The 18,600-nt window shown below is 43.5% G+C and overlaps 1 protein-coding gene across 4 annotated transcripts in view; it reads left to right on the top strand.

Moving 5' to 3' along the window:
• Positions 1-17,671, top strand: part of TNFAIP8L2 (TNF alpha induced protein 8 like 2) — a 41,893-nt gene extending 24,222 nt beyond the window's left edge. For all 4 annotated transcript variants that reach the window (XM_066609051.1, XM_066609052.1, XM_066609049.1 and 1 more), the window contains one exon: positions 13,964-17,671. In XM_066609051.1, coding sequence (XP_066465148.1) covers positions 13,967-14,527 — 561 coding nt within the window. In that variant the 5' untranslated portion in view covers positions 13,964-13,966 and the 3' untranslated portion in view covers positions 14,528-17,671. The remainder of the gene's footprint in view (positions 1-13,963) is intronic.
• Positions 17,672-18,600: the final 929 nt, after the last annotated feature.

Here is an 18,600-nt window from a genome sequence, read left to right as displayed (position 1 = left end):
GTATTATAGTAGTTATATTCTTGTACATAGGGGGCAGTATTATAGTAGTTATATTCTTGTACATAGGGTGCAGTATTATAGTAGTTATATTCTTGTACATAGGGGACAGTAATATAGTAGTCATGTTCTTGTACATAGAGGGGAGTTTTATAGTAGTTATATTCTTGTACATAGGGGGCAGTATTATAGTAGCTATATTCTTGTACATAGGACGCAGTATTATAGTAGTTATATTCTTGTCCATAGGGGGCAGTATTATAGTAGTTATATTCTTGTACATAGGAGCAGTATTATAGTAGTTCTATTCTTGTACATAGGGGGCAGTATTATAGTAGTTATATTCTTGTACATAGGAGCAGTATTATAGTAGTTATATTCTTGTACATAGGGGGCAGTATTATAGTAGTTATATTCTTGTACATAGGGGGCAGTATTATAGTAGTTATATTCTTGTACATAGGGCGCAGTATTATAGTAGTTATATTCTTGTACTTAGGGGGCAGTATTATAGTAGTTATATTCTTGTACATAGGACGCAGTATTATAGTAGTTATATTCTTGTACATAGTGGACAGTATTATAGTAGTTATATTCCTGTACATAGGGGGCAGTATTATAGTAGTTATATTCTTGTACATAGGAGGGCAGTATTATAGTAGTTATATTCTTGTACATGGGAGCAGTATTATAGTAGTTATATTCTTGTACATAGGGGGCAGTATTATAGTAGTCATATTCCTGTACATAGAGGGGAGTTTTATAGTAGTTATATTCTTGTACATAGGGGGCAGTATTATAGTAGCTATATTCTTGTACATAGGGGGCAGTATTATAGTAGTTATATTCTTGTATATAGGAGGCAGTACTATAGCAGTTATATTCTTGTACATAGGAGCATTATTATAGTAGTTATATTCTTGTACATAGGAGCAGTATTATAGTAGTTATATTCTTGTACATAGGGGGCACTATTATAGTAGTTATATTCTTGTACATAGGGGCAGTATTATAGTAGTTATATTCTTGTACATAGGGGGCAGTATTATAGTAGTTATATTCTTGTACATAGGGGGCAGTATTATAGTAGTTATATTCTTGTACATAGGGGGCAGTATTATAGTAGTTATATTCTTGTACATAGAGGACAGTATTATAGTAGTTATATTCCTGTACATAGGGGGCAGTATTATAGTAGTTATATTCTTGTACATAGGGGCAGTATTATAGTAGTTATATTCCTGTACATAGGGGGCAGTATTATAGTAGTTACATTTTTGTACATAGGGCGCAGTATAATAGTAGTTATATTCTTGTACATAGGAGCAGTATTATAGTAGTTATATTCTTGTACATAGGGGGCAGTATTATAGTAGTTATATTCTTGTACATAGGGAGCAGTATTATAGTAGTTATATTCTTGTACATAGGGGGCAGTATTATAGTAGTTATATTCTTGTACATAGGAGGCAGTATTATAGTAGATATATTCTTGTACATAAGGGGGTAGTATTATAGTAGTCATATTCTTGTACATAGGGGGCAGTATAATAGTAGTTATATTCTTGTACATAGGGGGGCAGTATTATAGTAGTTATATTCTTGTACATAGGAGGCAGTATTATAGTAGATATATTCTTGTACATAAGGGGGTAGTATTATAGTAGTCATATTCTTGTACATAGGGGGCAGTATAATAGTAGTTATATTCTTGTACATAGGGGGGCAGTATTATAGTAGTTATATTCTTGTACATAGGGGGCAGTATTATCATAGTTATATTCTTTTACATCCTTGGCCATGTGTGAAGTCGTTGTATATCCGTTGTTTCAATTCTTTGATTTTCCATTTAGTACTGTTTATCAGCTTTATCAATCGTTTCTAGATATTACCTGTAATCAGATAGTTGCTATAAGACATTTCATTATATTGGTACTTTCTATTTTTGCTCTTAGGGCAGTTGTCTTATATATCGACCTATTTCACATGTCGAATGACTCATTCCTTTTACGGAAGTAGTTGCTTTTGTGCAACTGATTCAGTTTTCTAAAGAACGATAGTATGCTCATTTAACTATTACTGTGCCATTAGGTTGTGAATATTTTTTGTGTTGGGGAATCAGGTCAAGCTGGCCTTCTTTTTTTGTGTGTGGCATAAGGGATCTACAGGCCACCAGAGAAAGTCGTTCTCATTTCCCCAGAGGGTTGTGACTTTTTACACCTTTTTTTCAACATATCTCTGTGATGGTTCCTCAGGTTACATGTCGGACCCAAAAATTGGTTGTTGACTTTGTTCCCAATGGAGACGTTGCAGAGCAAAGACAATACGTTTCCAACAAAGTCTATGAAACAGCCAACTTGCCTCTAATGGGCTGAAGACTTTAATGGAAAGTCTCCACCAGAAATAATAGGCCCTTCAGTTCTCAGATGTTAGTTAGAATATCCCTTAAAATTAAAGTCAGTGTGGCACTGGGACAACCCCTTTTAGGCTTGAATATATGTACGATGCCCTATGAAAAGTGAACTAGTAGGTGCAGTAGCCTCCATCCAATGCCCCTCCAAAGTGTCAGTCAGGATGGAGAAGTGAGTCTGAAGTTTTTGCTGTACTACTTTTTAAAAATAAAATATCTAACAAAATATACATATTTTCTGTTACCGTTTTCTGACCAGCATAACTATTCTATTTTTCTGTCAGTATACTTGTGTGGGGGCTCGTTTTTTGCGAGACATCGTGTAGTTTCTATTCGTACCCTTTTGGAGTAATTCTGACTTTTTGATCATTTTTTTTTTACATATTTTCTTGGACACTGGGTGATCAAAAAAGTGCAATTCTGATGTTGTCTATTCCCTTTTTTTGACAATGTCCACCCTGCGGGGTAAATAATGTTTTGCTTTGATAGATCTGACTTTTACGGGCGGAGTCATACCAAATATGTTGTGGGGTTTTTTGTTTTGATATTTTAATTGTAAAATACAGAAAAAGAGTTTTTTATTTCTTTTCATTTTTACAGTAATTTTTTCCCTTATCTTTACTTTTTCTTCTTAGTCCCGTAAGGGGACTTGAACTTGCGATCTCATACATTTCAGTATTGCAGTGTATGGTATTTCTGCCGGCATTGCTTTAAGATGGCATCAATTTAAAAAGGTTAACAGCTATCACGGCTGTTGCAGCCCTGTGTCAGCTATGAAAGACACATGACACTGGCTGTGTCTGATCCCCGCGCACCTACACATACATAAAGTCTTCAGACACTTTTTTACATTTTGTTATGTTTTTGTATTTTCCCCATCATTCAGCACTTAATACCCCATAATGACAGAGTGACAACAGAATGTGAGAAGTCTTTGTAAAGTTTTTAAAAAGCAAAAACTCCCATTTTGCCCTGACATAAGTATTCACACCCTTTGGTACGACACGTGACATTTAGCTCTGGGGGCTCCCATTTCTCTTGATCACCTTTCTACACCCTGATTGGAGTCACCTGTGGGAAATTCATCTGATTGGACATAAAAGACCACGCTGTATACATAAGCTCTCACTGCTCACAATGCAGATCAGAGCCAGAACCAAGGAGGAGGAGAGAACTGCTTGTAGAGCTCAGAGACAGGATTGTGTGGAGGAACAGATCTGGAGAAGCTACAAACACATCTCTGCTGCTCTGAAAGTTCCCAAGAGCCCAGCGGCCCCCATAATACTTACATGGAAGAACAACCAGGACTCTTCCTAGAGCTGCCGACCCCCAAACTAAGGGGAAGAAGGATCTCGGTAAGAGAGGTGACCAAGAGCCCAGCGGCCCCCATAATACTTACATGGAAGAACAACCAGGACTCTTTCTAGAGCCGTTGACCCCCCAAACTAAGGGGGAGAAGGGTCTCGGTAAGAGAGGTGACCAAGAACCCAGCGGTCACTCTGGCTGCACTCCAAAGATCCTGTGAATAGATGGGAGAAACTTCCAGAAGGTCAACCATCCCTGCAGCCTCCACCAATCTGGGCTTTATGGTGGAGGGGCCAGAAAGAAGCCTCCTCAATAAGACACATGGAAGCCCTCAGAGTTACCAAAAAAAAACCTAAAGGCTCGCAGACTGTGAGAAACAAGATTCTCTGCTCTGATGGAACTTTATGGCCTCTAAGCAGTCTGTCTGGAGGAAACCAGGCGCCGCTCATGACCTGCCCAATACCATCCCTACAGTGAAGCCTGGTGGTTGAGCATCTTGCTGGAGGAGGAAAGACCGGTCAGGGTGGAGGAAAACCAGGCGGCGTTCATCACCTGCCTAATACCATCCCTACAGTGACACCTGGTGGTGGAGCATCTTGCTGGGGGAGGGGAGATCGATCAGGGTGGAGGGAAAGCTTAATGGAGCAAAGTACAGAGATAATGACAACCTGATCCAGACCGCAGGCGACCTCAGACTGGGCAGAAGGGTCATCATCCAACAAGACAATGACCTTAAGACCCCAAACTACACCAGAGGGCTTAGGGACATCTCTGTGAATGTCCTTGACTGGCCTGGCCAAAGCCCTGAACCCAATGGGACATCTCTGGAGAGACCTGACATAACATAACAACATGCAAAAAGGTCAGAGGGTGTGAGGACTTCCCAGACCCCCAGACCCCATGTATGTCCTGGGGTGTGAAGGAGTTAAGTGGGCACAACTGGACCATGACGTTAAGTGTAAGGTGTTCGCATATAGAGCTATCATACAGCTTAATATTTGGCAATTCGGCCTACAAGCAGCACTACCCAGGAAAGAACAGTCTTCAAGCATCTCCGCTGAGGTTCCTTTTAAACTCCTTGATAGTTTCCTAATTAGTATCGCTGCTCAACGAGATCAGTGCTCACTTCTCTGGCCTTTAGCTGGTTATTCACATAATCATTCATCCCACATGCACCTTCATCATCGTTAGCATCACATCCCCCATTTACACGGGGAGGTGTGCTGAAAGGAGTGATGATTTTTTTCAGCTGCATAAAAGATGTGATTAGCCGGTCAATGAGCGTTGGCTCGCTTATCAGCTAATTGGCTGCAGTTTCGCACGGCTCGATGATCGGGCAAGCGAGTGTTCATGCGACTTTTTGTGCCCTATCATCAGGCCATGTAAAAGGGCTTTAGCAACCAGTTAGGTCCTTCATATACTGCACATCCTTAACCCCTTCCTGCTCCATGATATATATGTACATCACGAAGGAAAGGGGTTCCCGCGCATATAGATGGTATAGGACTGGGATTTGAACCTACATCATCCACACCAGGAGCTGGCTATAACTGGCAGCCTGGGTTTCACTGCACTGAAAGGGATTGGTGAGAACACCGATCCCTGCTGTTAATCACTAACATACCACGATCAATGTTGATCATGGCAAGTATGGGGTTAACAGAGGGAGGGAGCTCCCTCTGTAATATCATCAGTCCTCTGTCAATCCATCGCGGAGGGGCTATGGGTTACGAGGGCAACTGACCGCCAGTCAATGGCCTCCAGGTCTGGCTTGTAATGGTAAAGAATATAGATAATGTGCTGCAGTACTGAAGTGTATTACGGGAACAGGGTGATCAAAGGGTCACAGGTTCAATATCCCTACAGGGGCATAAAATTTGTCATAATAGTACAAAAAATATCCCATGTTAGAGCTTTTACCCACTAGCGTTTTTTAAATAATAAAAGCATATAATACAAGATAAGGGCTTATTCACACAAGCGTATATCGGCCGGCGTTTTCACGGCTGGCCAATATACGCTACCATCTGATGCATTGGATTCCAATGCATCAGATCACACAGGCTTAGCTTTGCCCCGCCCCGTCCCATTGCAAACAGCCAGAGGGGAGGAGAGAGGAGGGGAGTCAGCGAGGGAAGCTCTTTTCCCCCCTGCCCGACGGCATATATGCTGAGCCCGTGCATCAGACTGTAGCGTATATTGGTAAATACCACGCAAACAACCCTCATACGGCCGTGGGGATGGAAAATAAAAAAGTTATGACTATTGAAAAGTGGAGTTGAAGATAGGCCGAGTCACTAAAGGGTTAAGGGGTACTCCCAAAGGCTTGTCTTCACGGAGGCAGCATTGTCAGTAGCACTTCCCTCAATGGAAGGGATCTGGAGCGCTGCTCATCCTGATCCTCCTGGTACAGGGAAGCCGACAGACAGCAGGGGAAAGCGTGCCACAGTTGGGAAGAGCTCTGAGAAAAGCTGGGTGACCATCTAGATTTCCCCAGTAATGGTGAGTGTTAGAGGAGGAAGTGGGGGAGTCGCTCGTTACATCAAAAACTGCTTCATTTTTGCTTCTCTGTTCTGGAATGTTTCCGTTTGTTTCATCAGAACATAAACAGGATTATTTCTTAAGATGACCGAAAAGCCGAAAGCAAACATCCTCCTAGAAAGGAGAGCGCCTGAGTGGCAGCGGGAGGAGGACGCCAAGTCCCCAAGTATTGTACTGCTGTTTATCCTTCTCTTACTTCTATCTCCTTGTGGGGAAGCTGGGTGGCACCGCCGTAGGCCTCCGACACAGTAAGCTTTATTATATGTATGAAAAAACGAATGACGCACAAACAGCATACGGACCCATAATCAGGGGGGCTCCAAGCTTTTATGGTACCTCAGGTGAAGTGTGGAGTGGTGTCCCCTTCCAAAATCGTCAATACACAAGATACCCAACGTATATTTGTACCATTTTATACTTGTCTGCAGTGACAGAGTAGTAGTGGCCCCAATAGTAAGTGTCCTTCTTAGTGACCACTATAGTAAGTGTCCTCCTTGGTGGCCCCAATAGTAAGTGTCCTTCTTAGTGACCAATATAGTAAGTGTCCCCCTTGGTGGCCCCGATAGTAAGTGTCTTCCTTGGTGGCCCCAATAGTAAGTGTCCTCTTTAGTGACCCCAATAGTAAGTGTCTTCCTTGGTGGCCCCAATAGTAAGTGTCCTCTTTAGTGACCCCAATAGTAAGTGTCTTCCTTGGTGGCCCCAATAGTAAGTGTCCTCCTTGGTGGCCCCAATAGTAAGTGTCCTCTTTAGTGACCCCAATAGTAAGTGTCCTCCTTGGTGGCCCCAATAGTAAGTGTCCTCTTTAGTGACCCCAATAGTAAGTGTCCTCCTCAGTGGCCCCAATAGCAAGTGTCCTCCATAGTGACCCCAATAGCAAGTGTCCTCTTTAGTGACCCCAATAGCAAGTGTCCTCCTTAGTGACCCCAACAGCAAGTGTCCTCCTTAGTGACCCCAATAGTAAGTATCCTCCTTAGTGGGCCAAAAAAGCAAGTGTCCTCCTTAGTGGCCCCAATAGTAAGTGTCCTCCTCAGTGGCCCCATTAGCAAGTGTCCTCCATAGTGACCCCAATAGCAAGTGTCCTCTTTAGTGACCCCAATAGCAAGTGTCCTCCTTGGTGGCCCCAATAGTGTCCAGCTTAGTGGCCCCAATAGCAATATTAACCCCCCCTAAATGGCCCCAGTAAAAGTGACACCAAAGTGGATGCAGTAGTAAAATTGGCCCCCAGTAGTAGCCCCAATAGTAAGTGACTTTCTCAGTGGCAGTAATAGTAACCCCATTAATGGCCCCAGTAGTAATAGTTTCCCTCATAGTGGCCCCAGTAATATTAGTGGCCCCCATAGTGGCTCCATTAGTAATAGGGACCCCCTATTGGTCTCCAGCCCCGAATCAGCCCAACAATTTCCAGACTGCAGCAGACGCTGGGGGAGAAATCAGCAGTCACTGATTCAGCGGTGGCTGCCACTGCCAGCCTAAGCTGCAGGCTAAATGAGTGAAATGCCTGTCGGGTTGTTGCTGGGCCGCTTGCATGCCTGTTCATATCACAGTTTAGAATTAGGAGATGCAAGTGCACGTGAGTCCGTCTGTGTATGGGACAGCATATGCACAGGCATCCATACATGGTGTCCGATGCCAACTGCAAGTGGCAAGTGTATCAGAGGCCAGTTTATGAAGCAGGGGTCAGAATGCTGCTCAGGGCTCTGGGAAAGCTGGGTGACCGTAGTGGTTGTCCACCATCTTTCCTACATTCTGAAGCACAAGTTTGCATCGGATACGTCACAACTTGGATGCATCGTTCTACATCGTTCTACGGGCGTTGCGTATTTGGCCGTGTAAGTACGCTGCATATTTACGGGGCCGAGACCCGCATACGCCTGTGGAAACTAGTCAAAAGTGTTAGCGGTGCATAAGGGGTTAATGGGACGTTTCCAAAAAAGAAGAAACAAATCTTGCTTGCATTCTCATTTTTGGCCGCGCTACAGATGCTTCTTCAGAAAGCATGTGACTCGCGGCGGGGAGGGGGAGGCAGGGATTGTTATTGGCAACCACGGACGAGTCGCGTTGGAAATCCGATATACGGTGACATTAGACCGCGCAGCGCACCTGATAACAATGGGAGGGGTTTTTTTTTTTCGGTAGCGCCTGTTGAAGTGTCAGACATAATGGGTCGTTGTTTGCACAGCTCGTTCTATTCTAATTAAACAGGAAACACTTCCTGCATCCTGCGCGGCGTGAAGCGAGACTCGTGCACGCCAAATGCACGGTTAACACAACAAACGAGGGCTGCAAATAAGAGGAAGAACTGCAGCCTCCGGCTATTTAGAAATGAAGCTTCGGTTTGGAGATGCTATAAAGAGGGACACTTAAAGGGGTTGTCCGGGGTTAGAAAAACATGGCTGCTTTCTTCCAAACACAGCGCCACCCTTGTCCATAGGGTTGTGTCTGGTAGTACAGCTCCGCTTCCATTCACATCATTGGAGCTGTTCTGCAATGCCACACACAACCCTATGGACAAGGGTTTATAGTGTTGTATCTGCGCTCAAAAGAGGAGATTTCAGAAAGAATTATATAAAATATATTAGTTTAGAACTAGAGATGAGCGAGTATACTCGCTAAGGCACATTACTCGAGAGAGTAGTGCCTTAGCCGAGTATCTCCCCGCTTGTCTCTAAAGATTCGGGGGCCGGCGCGGGTGACAGGTGAGTTGCGGCGGGGAGCGGCGGGGGGAGAGAGAGATCTCCCCTCCGTTCCTCCCCGCTCTACCCCGCCGCTCCCCGCCCCCGCCAGCCCCCGAATCTTTAGAGATGAGCGGGGTGATACTCGGCTAAGGCACTACTCGCTCGAGTAATGTGCCTTAGTGGGTATACTCCCTCATCTCTAATTAGGATATATTAGTATAGCGTATAGAGTAATAAATATAGGACTCACCTGGTATGGAGTCTGTCCGAAAATGACAGGACTCCACACCTATGAGCCAGGAATTGCAGTATAGTCTCCTCATAGGTGATCCTGCTTTGATGGTATGTTTCAGCATAAAAGATCTATAGACCATATATTGATAATATGGGATGGCCCAAAGGCCACAGACGAAGAATTCATTAATCAAATCCACAAAAACGATTGGGGTCTGGAATTTTCTGAGAATATTAGGCCATTATATATATACTGCCTTGTACTGCAAGTAAATGATTTGGATGAAGATCTCGTGCCACCACCCTTCTTCTCCATATTTTGGCTAACCTGGATTTGAGGCGAAGTTGGCAGTGATTGGTAGGGGTCTGACCACCAGACAACGGAGGTCCTGTCAGTCCCCGAGTGACTGGAGCAGGCGCCACCCCCGCCATTCACTTCAATGACAGCACCAGAGATAGTTGAAGCGCTTGAATTCAGTGATCTCCAGTGCTCCATTCATTCAAGGACTGACTGGTCCCTGTTCTCCAGATTGGTGGGTTGGACCACTACCGATCATAAAGTATGCTGTGTACATTTTTTTTTTCAGTCCTGAAGGAGACTTGAACCTGTGATGCTACAGTTTTTGTGATAATACACAGCAGTACTTCTGTACTGCAATGCATTATTGCTTATCACGGCAATCACTTGCCATGGCAAACCAAAGGCCATGACATGGGCTGATGACTTCACAGAGGGAGCGCCCCCAACCTCCACCCTCTGTGAACCTTTAACATGCCGCGGTCAACATTGATCACAGAATGTAAGGAGTTAACAGTGGGGATTGGTTTTGCAATGGGAGGCCGGCTGCCGGTCACAGAAGCTGAGCCCACGCCATCTATAGAGCATAACTGTACACCCATTTATGGGAGCCCCTTCTCACCTAAGCTGTAAATATACACCCTGGTGTGGGAAGGGGTTAAACAAGGCTACTTTGGGCCCCTGAGGTCCCACAATTTAATCATGTGCACCTAACTTCTAGGATCTATGAATTCATACCAAGTCAATTAAAAGAGTTGACTTCATCCAAAAAACAGCGCCACACCCGTCCACAGGTTGTCTGTGATATTACAGCTCAGCCCCATTCACTTTAATTGAGTAAAGTTGTAATTCCAGACACAACCCATGGACGGGTGTGACAGAGATGCAGGGAGAAAGCAGCCATGTTTTTCTAATCCTAGACAATCCCTTTAAATTCCCCGAAAGACTGGCAAAATGAACGCAGCGGCAGCGGGATGCTCGGCCATTGCTCCATTCATTTCAATGAGAATGCCGAAAATTAACGAGTGCTTGAACTACTTTCAACGCTCCCAATGAAATGAATGGAATGGTGGCAGAGCATGCGCATTGCCGCTCCGTTCATTTTGCCAGTCTTTTGGGGGAGCTGGGACCCCCATTCTGGCTATTAGTCGAGGTCCCAGCAGTTGGGCCCCCACCAATCAGCTAGTTGTCTTGTGGATAGGGGATGATTTAAAGGAGATGTCCCGCGCCGAAACGGGTTTTTTTTTTTTTAAACCCCCCCCCCCCGTTCGGCGCGAGACAACCCCGATGCAGGGGTTAAAAAAACCACCCGCACAGCGCTTACCTGAATCCCGGCGGTCCGGTGACTTCAATACTTACCGCTGAAGATGGCCGCCGGGATCTTCTACCTTCGTGGACCGCAGCTCTTCTGTGCGGTCCACTGCCGATTCCAGCCTCCTGATTGGCTGGAATCGGCACGTGACGGGGCGGAGCTACACGGAGCCGCTCTCTGGCACGAGCGGCTCCATAGAAGAAAGCAGAAGACCCGGACTGCGCAAGCGCGGCTAATTTGGCCATCGGAGGGCGAAAATTAGTCGGCTCCATGGGAACGAGGACGCCAGCAACGGAGCAGGTAAGTATAAAACTTTTTATAACTTCTGTATGGCTCATAATTAATGCACAATGTACATTACAAAGTGCATTATTATGGCCATACAGAAGTGTATAGACCCACTTGCTGCCTCGGGACAACCCCTTTAATGTCACTGGATTACCCCTGTAATACCGAGAAGCTGGAAGTTCGCTAAAGAGAGCGAGAGCAACATAGTGACATCATTCTTATCACATCATTCTCATGAGGTCATAGGGTGGAACTGTGGAATGACCGCTTTAGAGTCTCTAGGTGGTAAGAAATAATGAAAATTGGGTTGCTCCTCCTGGCAATGTCCATTTATGCAGTGTCAAAAAGTTAGAGAAAGACATCTTTAGGCCGGGAATCTTTAGACTAACATTCAGTCATTTCCGTGAGAGTTAAGGGGGTTTTCCGGTCATATGCTATTGTCACTCAGGACCCCCAGTTGATCACCTGTTCAGATGCTCTCTGTCAGCACCAAGGAGTGGAAGCAGATAGCTCCAACCGTTGTGTAGTGGGCTGTGCTGGTAATTGCAGGCAAAGTTCCCATTAAAAATCAGTGAGAACTGCACCTACACTTACCAACACCGGCCACTACACAGGGGTCGGAGCTATCTACAAGTTCGTGTTATGCAATGCCATAAACAAGGATACTCCATAGAGAACCATGTCATACAAGACATCGCAAATCACGGCTGTATAGAGCATGCCGCAATTTTGTAGTCTCGCAATGTAGCAGCCGGCAAAACACCGCTTGTGTGGAAGAACCCATTGGAAACCATGGGCTCCTCATACATGCAATTTTGTAGCCCATGTAAAGCCAGCCTAAGTCATCAATAAATTTCACCAGAAGACAGCTTTAGGCCTCTTCCACACGGGCGACGCGATATCGGCATGAGAAAATCACAGTGATATCACATCGGTAGTCCTTGCAATGTCGCTGCGTTTTCTCACGGCTATGTCGCGCCACTTTGTAGCACCATGTGAGAGGATTTTCGAGGGAGGCTTGAAATATAAGCCCTACCCCCAAAATAAGGCCAAGCTGCATAAAAAAAGCAGGAGAGAAGCCGTGGCTGAGCTGACATCACCTAACGTGGCTGAGCTGACATCACCTAACGTGGCTGAGCTGACATTACCTTAGAAGCCGTGGCTGAGCTGACATCACGCTTAGGTGATGTACTGTGGTTTGTTTTTTTTTTTTTTTATGCTACTAGGTTGGAACACTGGGTCTGAATCTGACCAGACTCTTCTGTGAGGGCTTTCAACCAGAAGACAAAATTATACTGGCAGTCTGTCTCCAAATCTGTGTTCTATTATATCCATATTAATCATACCAAAATGTTTCTAATTATCTCCAGTGTGAAGGAATGTAAATACGACTCGTAGTATCCTACTCGGAGCTTCTTAGGAGGGAATTCTTGGTCTGAGTCCAACGAGAATGGAAATTTAAAATGAAATGACTTTCATTAGTCCTGAATATTGGGCAATAAGGGCTCAGAACAGCTGGCGTATTTCAGATTTATCTTCTAGACTGGAATCATTTTTGGTCAATGTGCAAAATATTAGAAGCTGATGGTCTATATTGTCCATCTTTTCTTAAGAATGCATCTATTCTATAGGCATCCAGTTGACTATCCAAGTGTCTTGCCAACTTACGACTAGTGTGTATGTTCACTATTACCCTGTCCCTCATTCCTCACTCAGAATTCATCTTCTAGACTGAAATCATTTGTGGTGAAGGTTGAAAATGCAGCAAATATTAGAAGCTGGTGGTCTACACTGTCCATCTTCTCCTAAGAAATGGTCTAGAAGGTGGTGTGTAGGCATCTGGTTGAGATGTAGTATTTATGCCCATATGTTAATACTTAGTTGGCCTCCTTTGGCCCTAATGACATTGGATACCTTCTATGGCGTACTTTATACAAAAGTCTGATATACTTCAGCTGGTATTTCCCTCCATTCATCCTTAGAATGTCTGGTGAGTTCTCTCACAGTGGTGAGTGCTGTCAATGGACAGTTGATCAATGGAAGATCGCTCTATGGAGTAACAAATCAATCTACTCCATCTTCATAAAGGCTGGACATACCTGGGTGTGATGGAATATGATGGGGGATGTTTTTTGCCTGAGTGTGTTTTGTAAACAGTTAAGTACGGTGGAGGTTCCATTATGGTTTTAGGATGTATAACGTGGCATGGTCTCAGTACAGTGGTTGTGGTGACAAGAACCATGAACACGGAGGTGACCCTGACATTCTAGATAATAATGTGCTGCCTACAATGTGGTAATACTCTGGGAATGGTTGGCCATACTTCCAACAAGACAACGCGCTTTGTCACAAATCAAACACTGGTTTACGGAAGAACAGAAGTTCCACAATTGGACTGGCTGCATAGAATCCCGACCTGAACTTATTGAACATCTTTGAGATAAACTGGAACTCCGAGTCAGAAAATAATCAATGTCCATCTTCTTTGAGAGAACTTGCCACACATTTGTAGGATGAATGGAGGGTGATACCAGCTGAAGTGTATCAGACATCAGTAGAAGTTTGCCACTGAGAGTACCCGATGTCACTAGACGCTAGGAAGCCCAACTATGTATTAATATATGGAAATAAATGCTACTTTTCATCTTGCTCAAGGGGTCGAATAACTTTGGTAGGATAGTGTATAAGATTTCACAGTTGGACATTAGAACATCTTTCCACTGTTCTTTATCGTCAATAATACAATGTCTAGAGAAAAATTGAGTAGGTGGGTTGTTCTGAGCTCCAAAAAGTCCCCCAAAAATTGAGTACTGACTTCTCTTTGTGTCTCTTGTGGTACTAATTGGATTATGTCTTCACTCATATAATTCATCTGTGTCTTCTTTTTTCACTTCTCATTGCAGACCATGGAGGCCTTCAGTTCCAAAGATCTTGCCCTTCAGGCGCAAAAGAAAATCTTGAGTCGGATGGCCAGCAAAACCATGGCGAACATGTTCATCGATGAGACAAGTAGTGAGGTTTTGGACGAACTGTACAAAGTTTCCAAAGAGTACACCAAAAACAAAGCAGAGTCTCAAAAAGTCATCAAGAACTTGATCAAGATTGCGGTGAAAATTGGCGTCTTGTATCGTCACAACCGTTTTAGCCCTGAGGAACTAGTCCTAGCCGCAGATTTCAAAAACAAGCTACACAATGGAGCAATGACGGCCATTAGTTTCTATGAGGTGGAATTTACTTATGAGACAGAGGTGTTACCCGAAATCCTCACTGAATGCAAAAACTTGCTCCTTCGCCTGGTCGACAAGCACCTGACTCCCAAGTCCCATGGCCGCATACAGCACGTGTTCAACCATTTCGCAAACAAGGAAATGCTCAGTCAACTCTATGATCCCAAAGGGTCTATGAAGTCCCATTTACAGAAAATTTGTCAGGGAATGAACAAATTAATTGATGATGGGAAACTGTGAGAGACGTTGGACTCAAAAGTGTGGTTAATGCAAGATTTTGGACTCAACTTGGAGACTAAAGGAACATAAAGCAGAATTTTTGCCCCATAAGGTATTAAACTTATGCACTGTGAACTGATGTTTATGAGATGAATGAAGGGGGTCTCATGCATCACCAATGGGATGCCCAATCATAAAGACTACGAAAGTAGTACAAGAGGGATACATACAGTTGATCTTACAAAATCTTTGGTTTTCAACCTTTAGAAAGATGTTCTTCGTCTTATCTTGGTCCGAAGACTTTGCTAATTTTTGAAGAACTAACTCCTTTCTGGACCTAAGAGTTGTCCAGTGGAGGTGACTGGTCTCATTCTAAGGTTGCTGAGGGGCTCCATGCATCTACACAGGATGAGCTCTGACAACTTGAACTTTGGTCTACATCTAAATGTTGACATGTCCTGTGACTTTCAAGTATTTGGTACACATAGGGCATAATTGTTGTTTTGTAAATTACAGAGACGGCAGATAGCTCCAAACACAAGAACTGAGGTGCAATGATTGATGTGATAATGGGCTCCATAACTTTGGTGCCTCATAGTTTTCCTTGGTATTGAATGAGAACGTTTTTTACTTTGGGCCTTAGATGACCATCAATCTTGGTCTCTTGCAGAACAAACTAATGTTTACACACCCTTGAGAACTTTTGTCTACCTGTATATCAGAAATAAATACCCAACTTTAAGCGATCTTATAAACACAAGGCCCGTTCTGAGGACTTTGGTCGGGTCCAAAAAAAGAAAACTAATTGCTTCCCTTCAAAGCGCCATAAAGTTAAATGACTAAAATCTGACTGCTGCCACCACCAAGGGAAGCTTGTCGAATACACCTTTCTACAGCATCCATTAAGCTCATTGCTATGTGTGTATGCAATGAGCTCCCCCTATTGGTGGATGTAGACAGCTAGAATTTTATAATGTATTGTATGACAATGTGTAGTGAAACGGGGGATTTAGAGTCCCATAACAGTAAAAAAAAGAGCTCTGACCTCTCTAAGGATATATTACAAAATGATGTACTTAAGAACAAAAAAATGTGTCCACATGTGGACATAAACTTTAAGATGGCCATATCAGGAGTTCAGGCTGTTGGCCATATGATAGTTGAGCCATTAATAATCCCTCCCTGATCCCCCTAAAAAAAATAACATGGAGGGAGATACGTGGTGATGGTACACATTTGGCACCACTTAATTACCGGGGAATCCAGTCTGTTTTGTTGATGGGGCATCCTTTAGTGAGGCTATCAGGGAAGGAGGAGTCCAGTCTGAACTTTTTGTAGCAAGTTTTTGTATTCTTAACTATGTTCTCGCACAGTCCTGCTACTGTCATTTTCTTTTCGATACTTAAATAGAGTTTGTGACCCACTTTTAGCCATTGACATGTTGAATGCCAGTCAGGAGTAAAAAAAAAAAATGTTTTGTGTTTTAAATGCATTTAGCCGGAGGCGATGGAGAGCACAGAAGGCGTCTCCTCCCAATAACGGACGCTACAAACAATGAACATTTTAGTATGTGAGAAAAATGTATATACATTGTCTTCTGAGGGGGCTGTGCTAATAAGATTCACGGCTTGTCTGGAATGACAGAAATATGGCTGCTGTCTTCCAAAAACAGCGCCACACAAGTCAACAGGCCGCGTGAGGTAATACAACACAGCCAGTTTAGTGGAGCTGCAATAGCAGGTACAACCTATGAATAGGTGTTGTGCTGTTTTTGATAGAAAGCAGACATGTTTTTCTAATCTCAGACAAGCCCTTTAACTCTAGGGAAACACTTTTTTTTCCATCCCTGCCGCCCATCTCCTGATTGCCTGTCACACTCTGGAAGTCTCTTTGTATTGCAGTCACTTCCATGCAGTGCAGTCCCCTACCTGATGCTTAGCTGAGATTTTTTACTTTCAAGTCTATCCCATGATGCATTAGCACTGCATTAGCACCATTTCTGCCTGCTGAGAGGAGAGTTAGAGTAACATTACCTATATTCACCTAAATAAGGTACAGACCATAAGTATAGAGTCAGGGTGCATTAATACAGGTAACTCAGAGAAACTCACAAAATTATGATGCTCATAGCACATTTGTTATTTTTTAGAAAATCGTATTGCACATACCTTCAATTGGAAAAATTAAAAATCGCACTTACATGAAATTGCAATATGATTTTCCTCAACCGCTGGAAACAATGGGAGAGATTTCTGTGGACTCGCAGAAAAGCAGAGCACTGCAATTTTTCTACTGAAAATAATGGGATCTATTTCAGTGTGAGTTTTGTGCATCACGCAAAGCACCAAATTCGCTAGTGTGAATGCACCCTTAGGAGGATGAGCTGTAATCTCCTCTATTATACCTGTGTGACAGGAGCTGTGTGATCATCATACTAATGTGACAGGAGTGTCTGTGTCCTCTTTAGGACAGTTTTCTGTGGTAGATCCATGTAACAGCATCACAAAGACTGAGAAACTGATTAGTAAGTGAACACATAAAGCCAAGCAGATCTGAACTGGTCAGAACTGAGATCACATGACCATCTGAGGAAAAGGAGACCAGGAGTTTAATATAGAAAGAAATAACCAAGCCACTTATATGTACTGGGGGGTTAGCTATATAATGAATGGGGGGAAAAAAATCACTGGAATGGCCCTTTAAATTAGGAAAACATGGCGCCTTCTTTCCAAAAACATTTCCTTCTGCTGAGTGATGTAGAAGCTTTGTCCACTATTACACATTTTGCATTTGATGAGGTACCATACCAACAAACGGCCAGTTGCGTCCTCACTGCTGGAGCTCTTAATGTACTTTTTAGGTTCATAAAAATTTCTACTAACTTATTTTTAAGATAGCAAAAACAAAAACATCTATAAAAATGGTTTTTCTTCCTATAAAATACTGTATCTTTAGCACCTGTGATTTGTTTGTGAGTCCTACAGTTCTATAATGAACTCCACCAGGAGTACAAAATAAAGTGAAAATGAACAAAAAGCCTCAATATTATAATTTTTTTTATTTGTCTTTGTGCAAATGAAAATGTGGATTTCTGAGTTTATGAATCAAAGTAAGATTTTCTATCTTTTCTATAATTTTTTTCTTCAATAAATGACTTGTTGTGGTATGAAACTTTTGTTTTATTTTTAGTAGTTACCTTTTTTTTCAATTCTTTCACTATAGGATCTCTCTTACACAGGCGTTTATTACTGCGGCGTAATGAACGCTGTGGTAATGGCGGTATAACGCGCCCATTGATTTCAATGGGGCTTCACAGACACTTATTCGATCACGGCACTGGATGGCGCTCTCCAGCGCCGTGATTTTTGAGCACCGTCTGCTCTTTTTTTGTCCGTTTAGCGCACCTCATCACCCATCACAATGATTGGGTGTGCTAAAATACGCGGTCAGCGGCGGACGAAAACTAAAGTGAAGTTGTGTCGCTTTGCAGCTAGGCACGATCTTCAGGGAAAGGCTTAGATTTCAAGCCCTTCCCCGAAAATCATCGCTGCGGTGGTTGCCTGCAACCCATTTCTTTTGATGGGGTGGCAGCAGCACTGGCTCCATTGGAAGCAATGGGATAGCATTGTGGACCTCTGCCACAGCTGTGATAGCTGTGTCAGGGAAACGCAATGTACTCCCTATGTTTTCAATGGGGCTGGTGCTGCTGCTGCCGTCCCCATTGAAAACAAGATGTAAAAGGGCAGGTACAGACACCACTTCTTAGAAGAAAGCAGGTGGCAGATTGCTATATAGAGGAGCATTGCAGAAGTGCAAGAAACTGATGAACAGTCACCCACACACCAGCCACATAGCGGGGGGGTTGATGGGCAGCTCAGCATACTTTGTCAAAAACACTCCGCCCCCGGAAGAAGTTGTCGTTTTGCTGTAAAATTCATTATGCAGTTCTCAGACAGATATGTAGATGCTGAGAGTTGTGGTTATTAGGTGAATGGTCTGGTCACTGAAGGCTCTAAAAGTGGTTCCCCCCCTTTGCCTATAAAAGGCTCTCGGAGGCTCCTTGTGTGTAGTGACCTCTTCTTCTGCTTGTGTAG

The sequence above is a fragment of the Eleutherodactylus coqui genome, chromosome 6 (genome assembly GCF_035609145.1).
Source record: "Eleutherodactylus coqui strain aEleCoq1 chromosome 6, aEleCoq1.hap1, whole genome shotgun sequence".
Taxonomy (NCBI): Eukaryota; Metazoa; Chordata; class Amphibia; order Anura; family Eleutherodactylidae; genus Eleutherodactylus; species Eleutherodactylus coqui.
The sequence above is the reverse complement of the archived record's forward strand: the minus strand, read 5'-3'. Positions and strand labels throughout refer to the sequence as shown.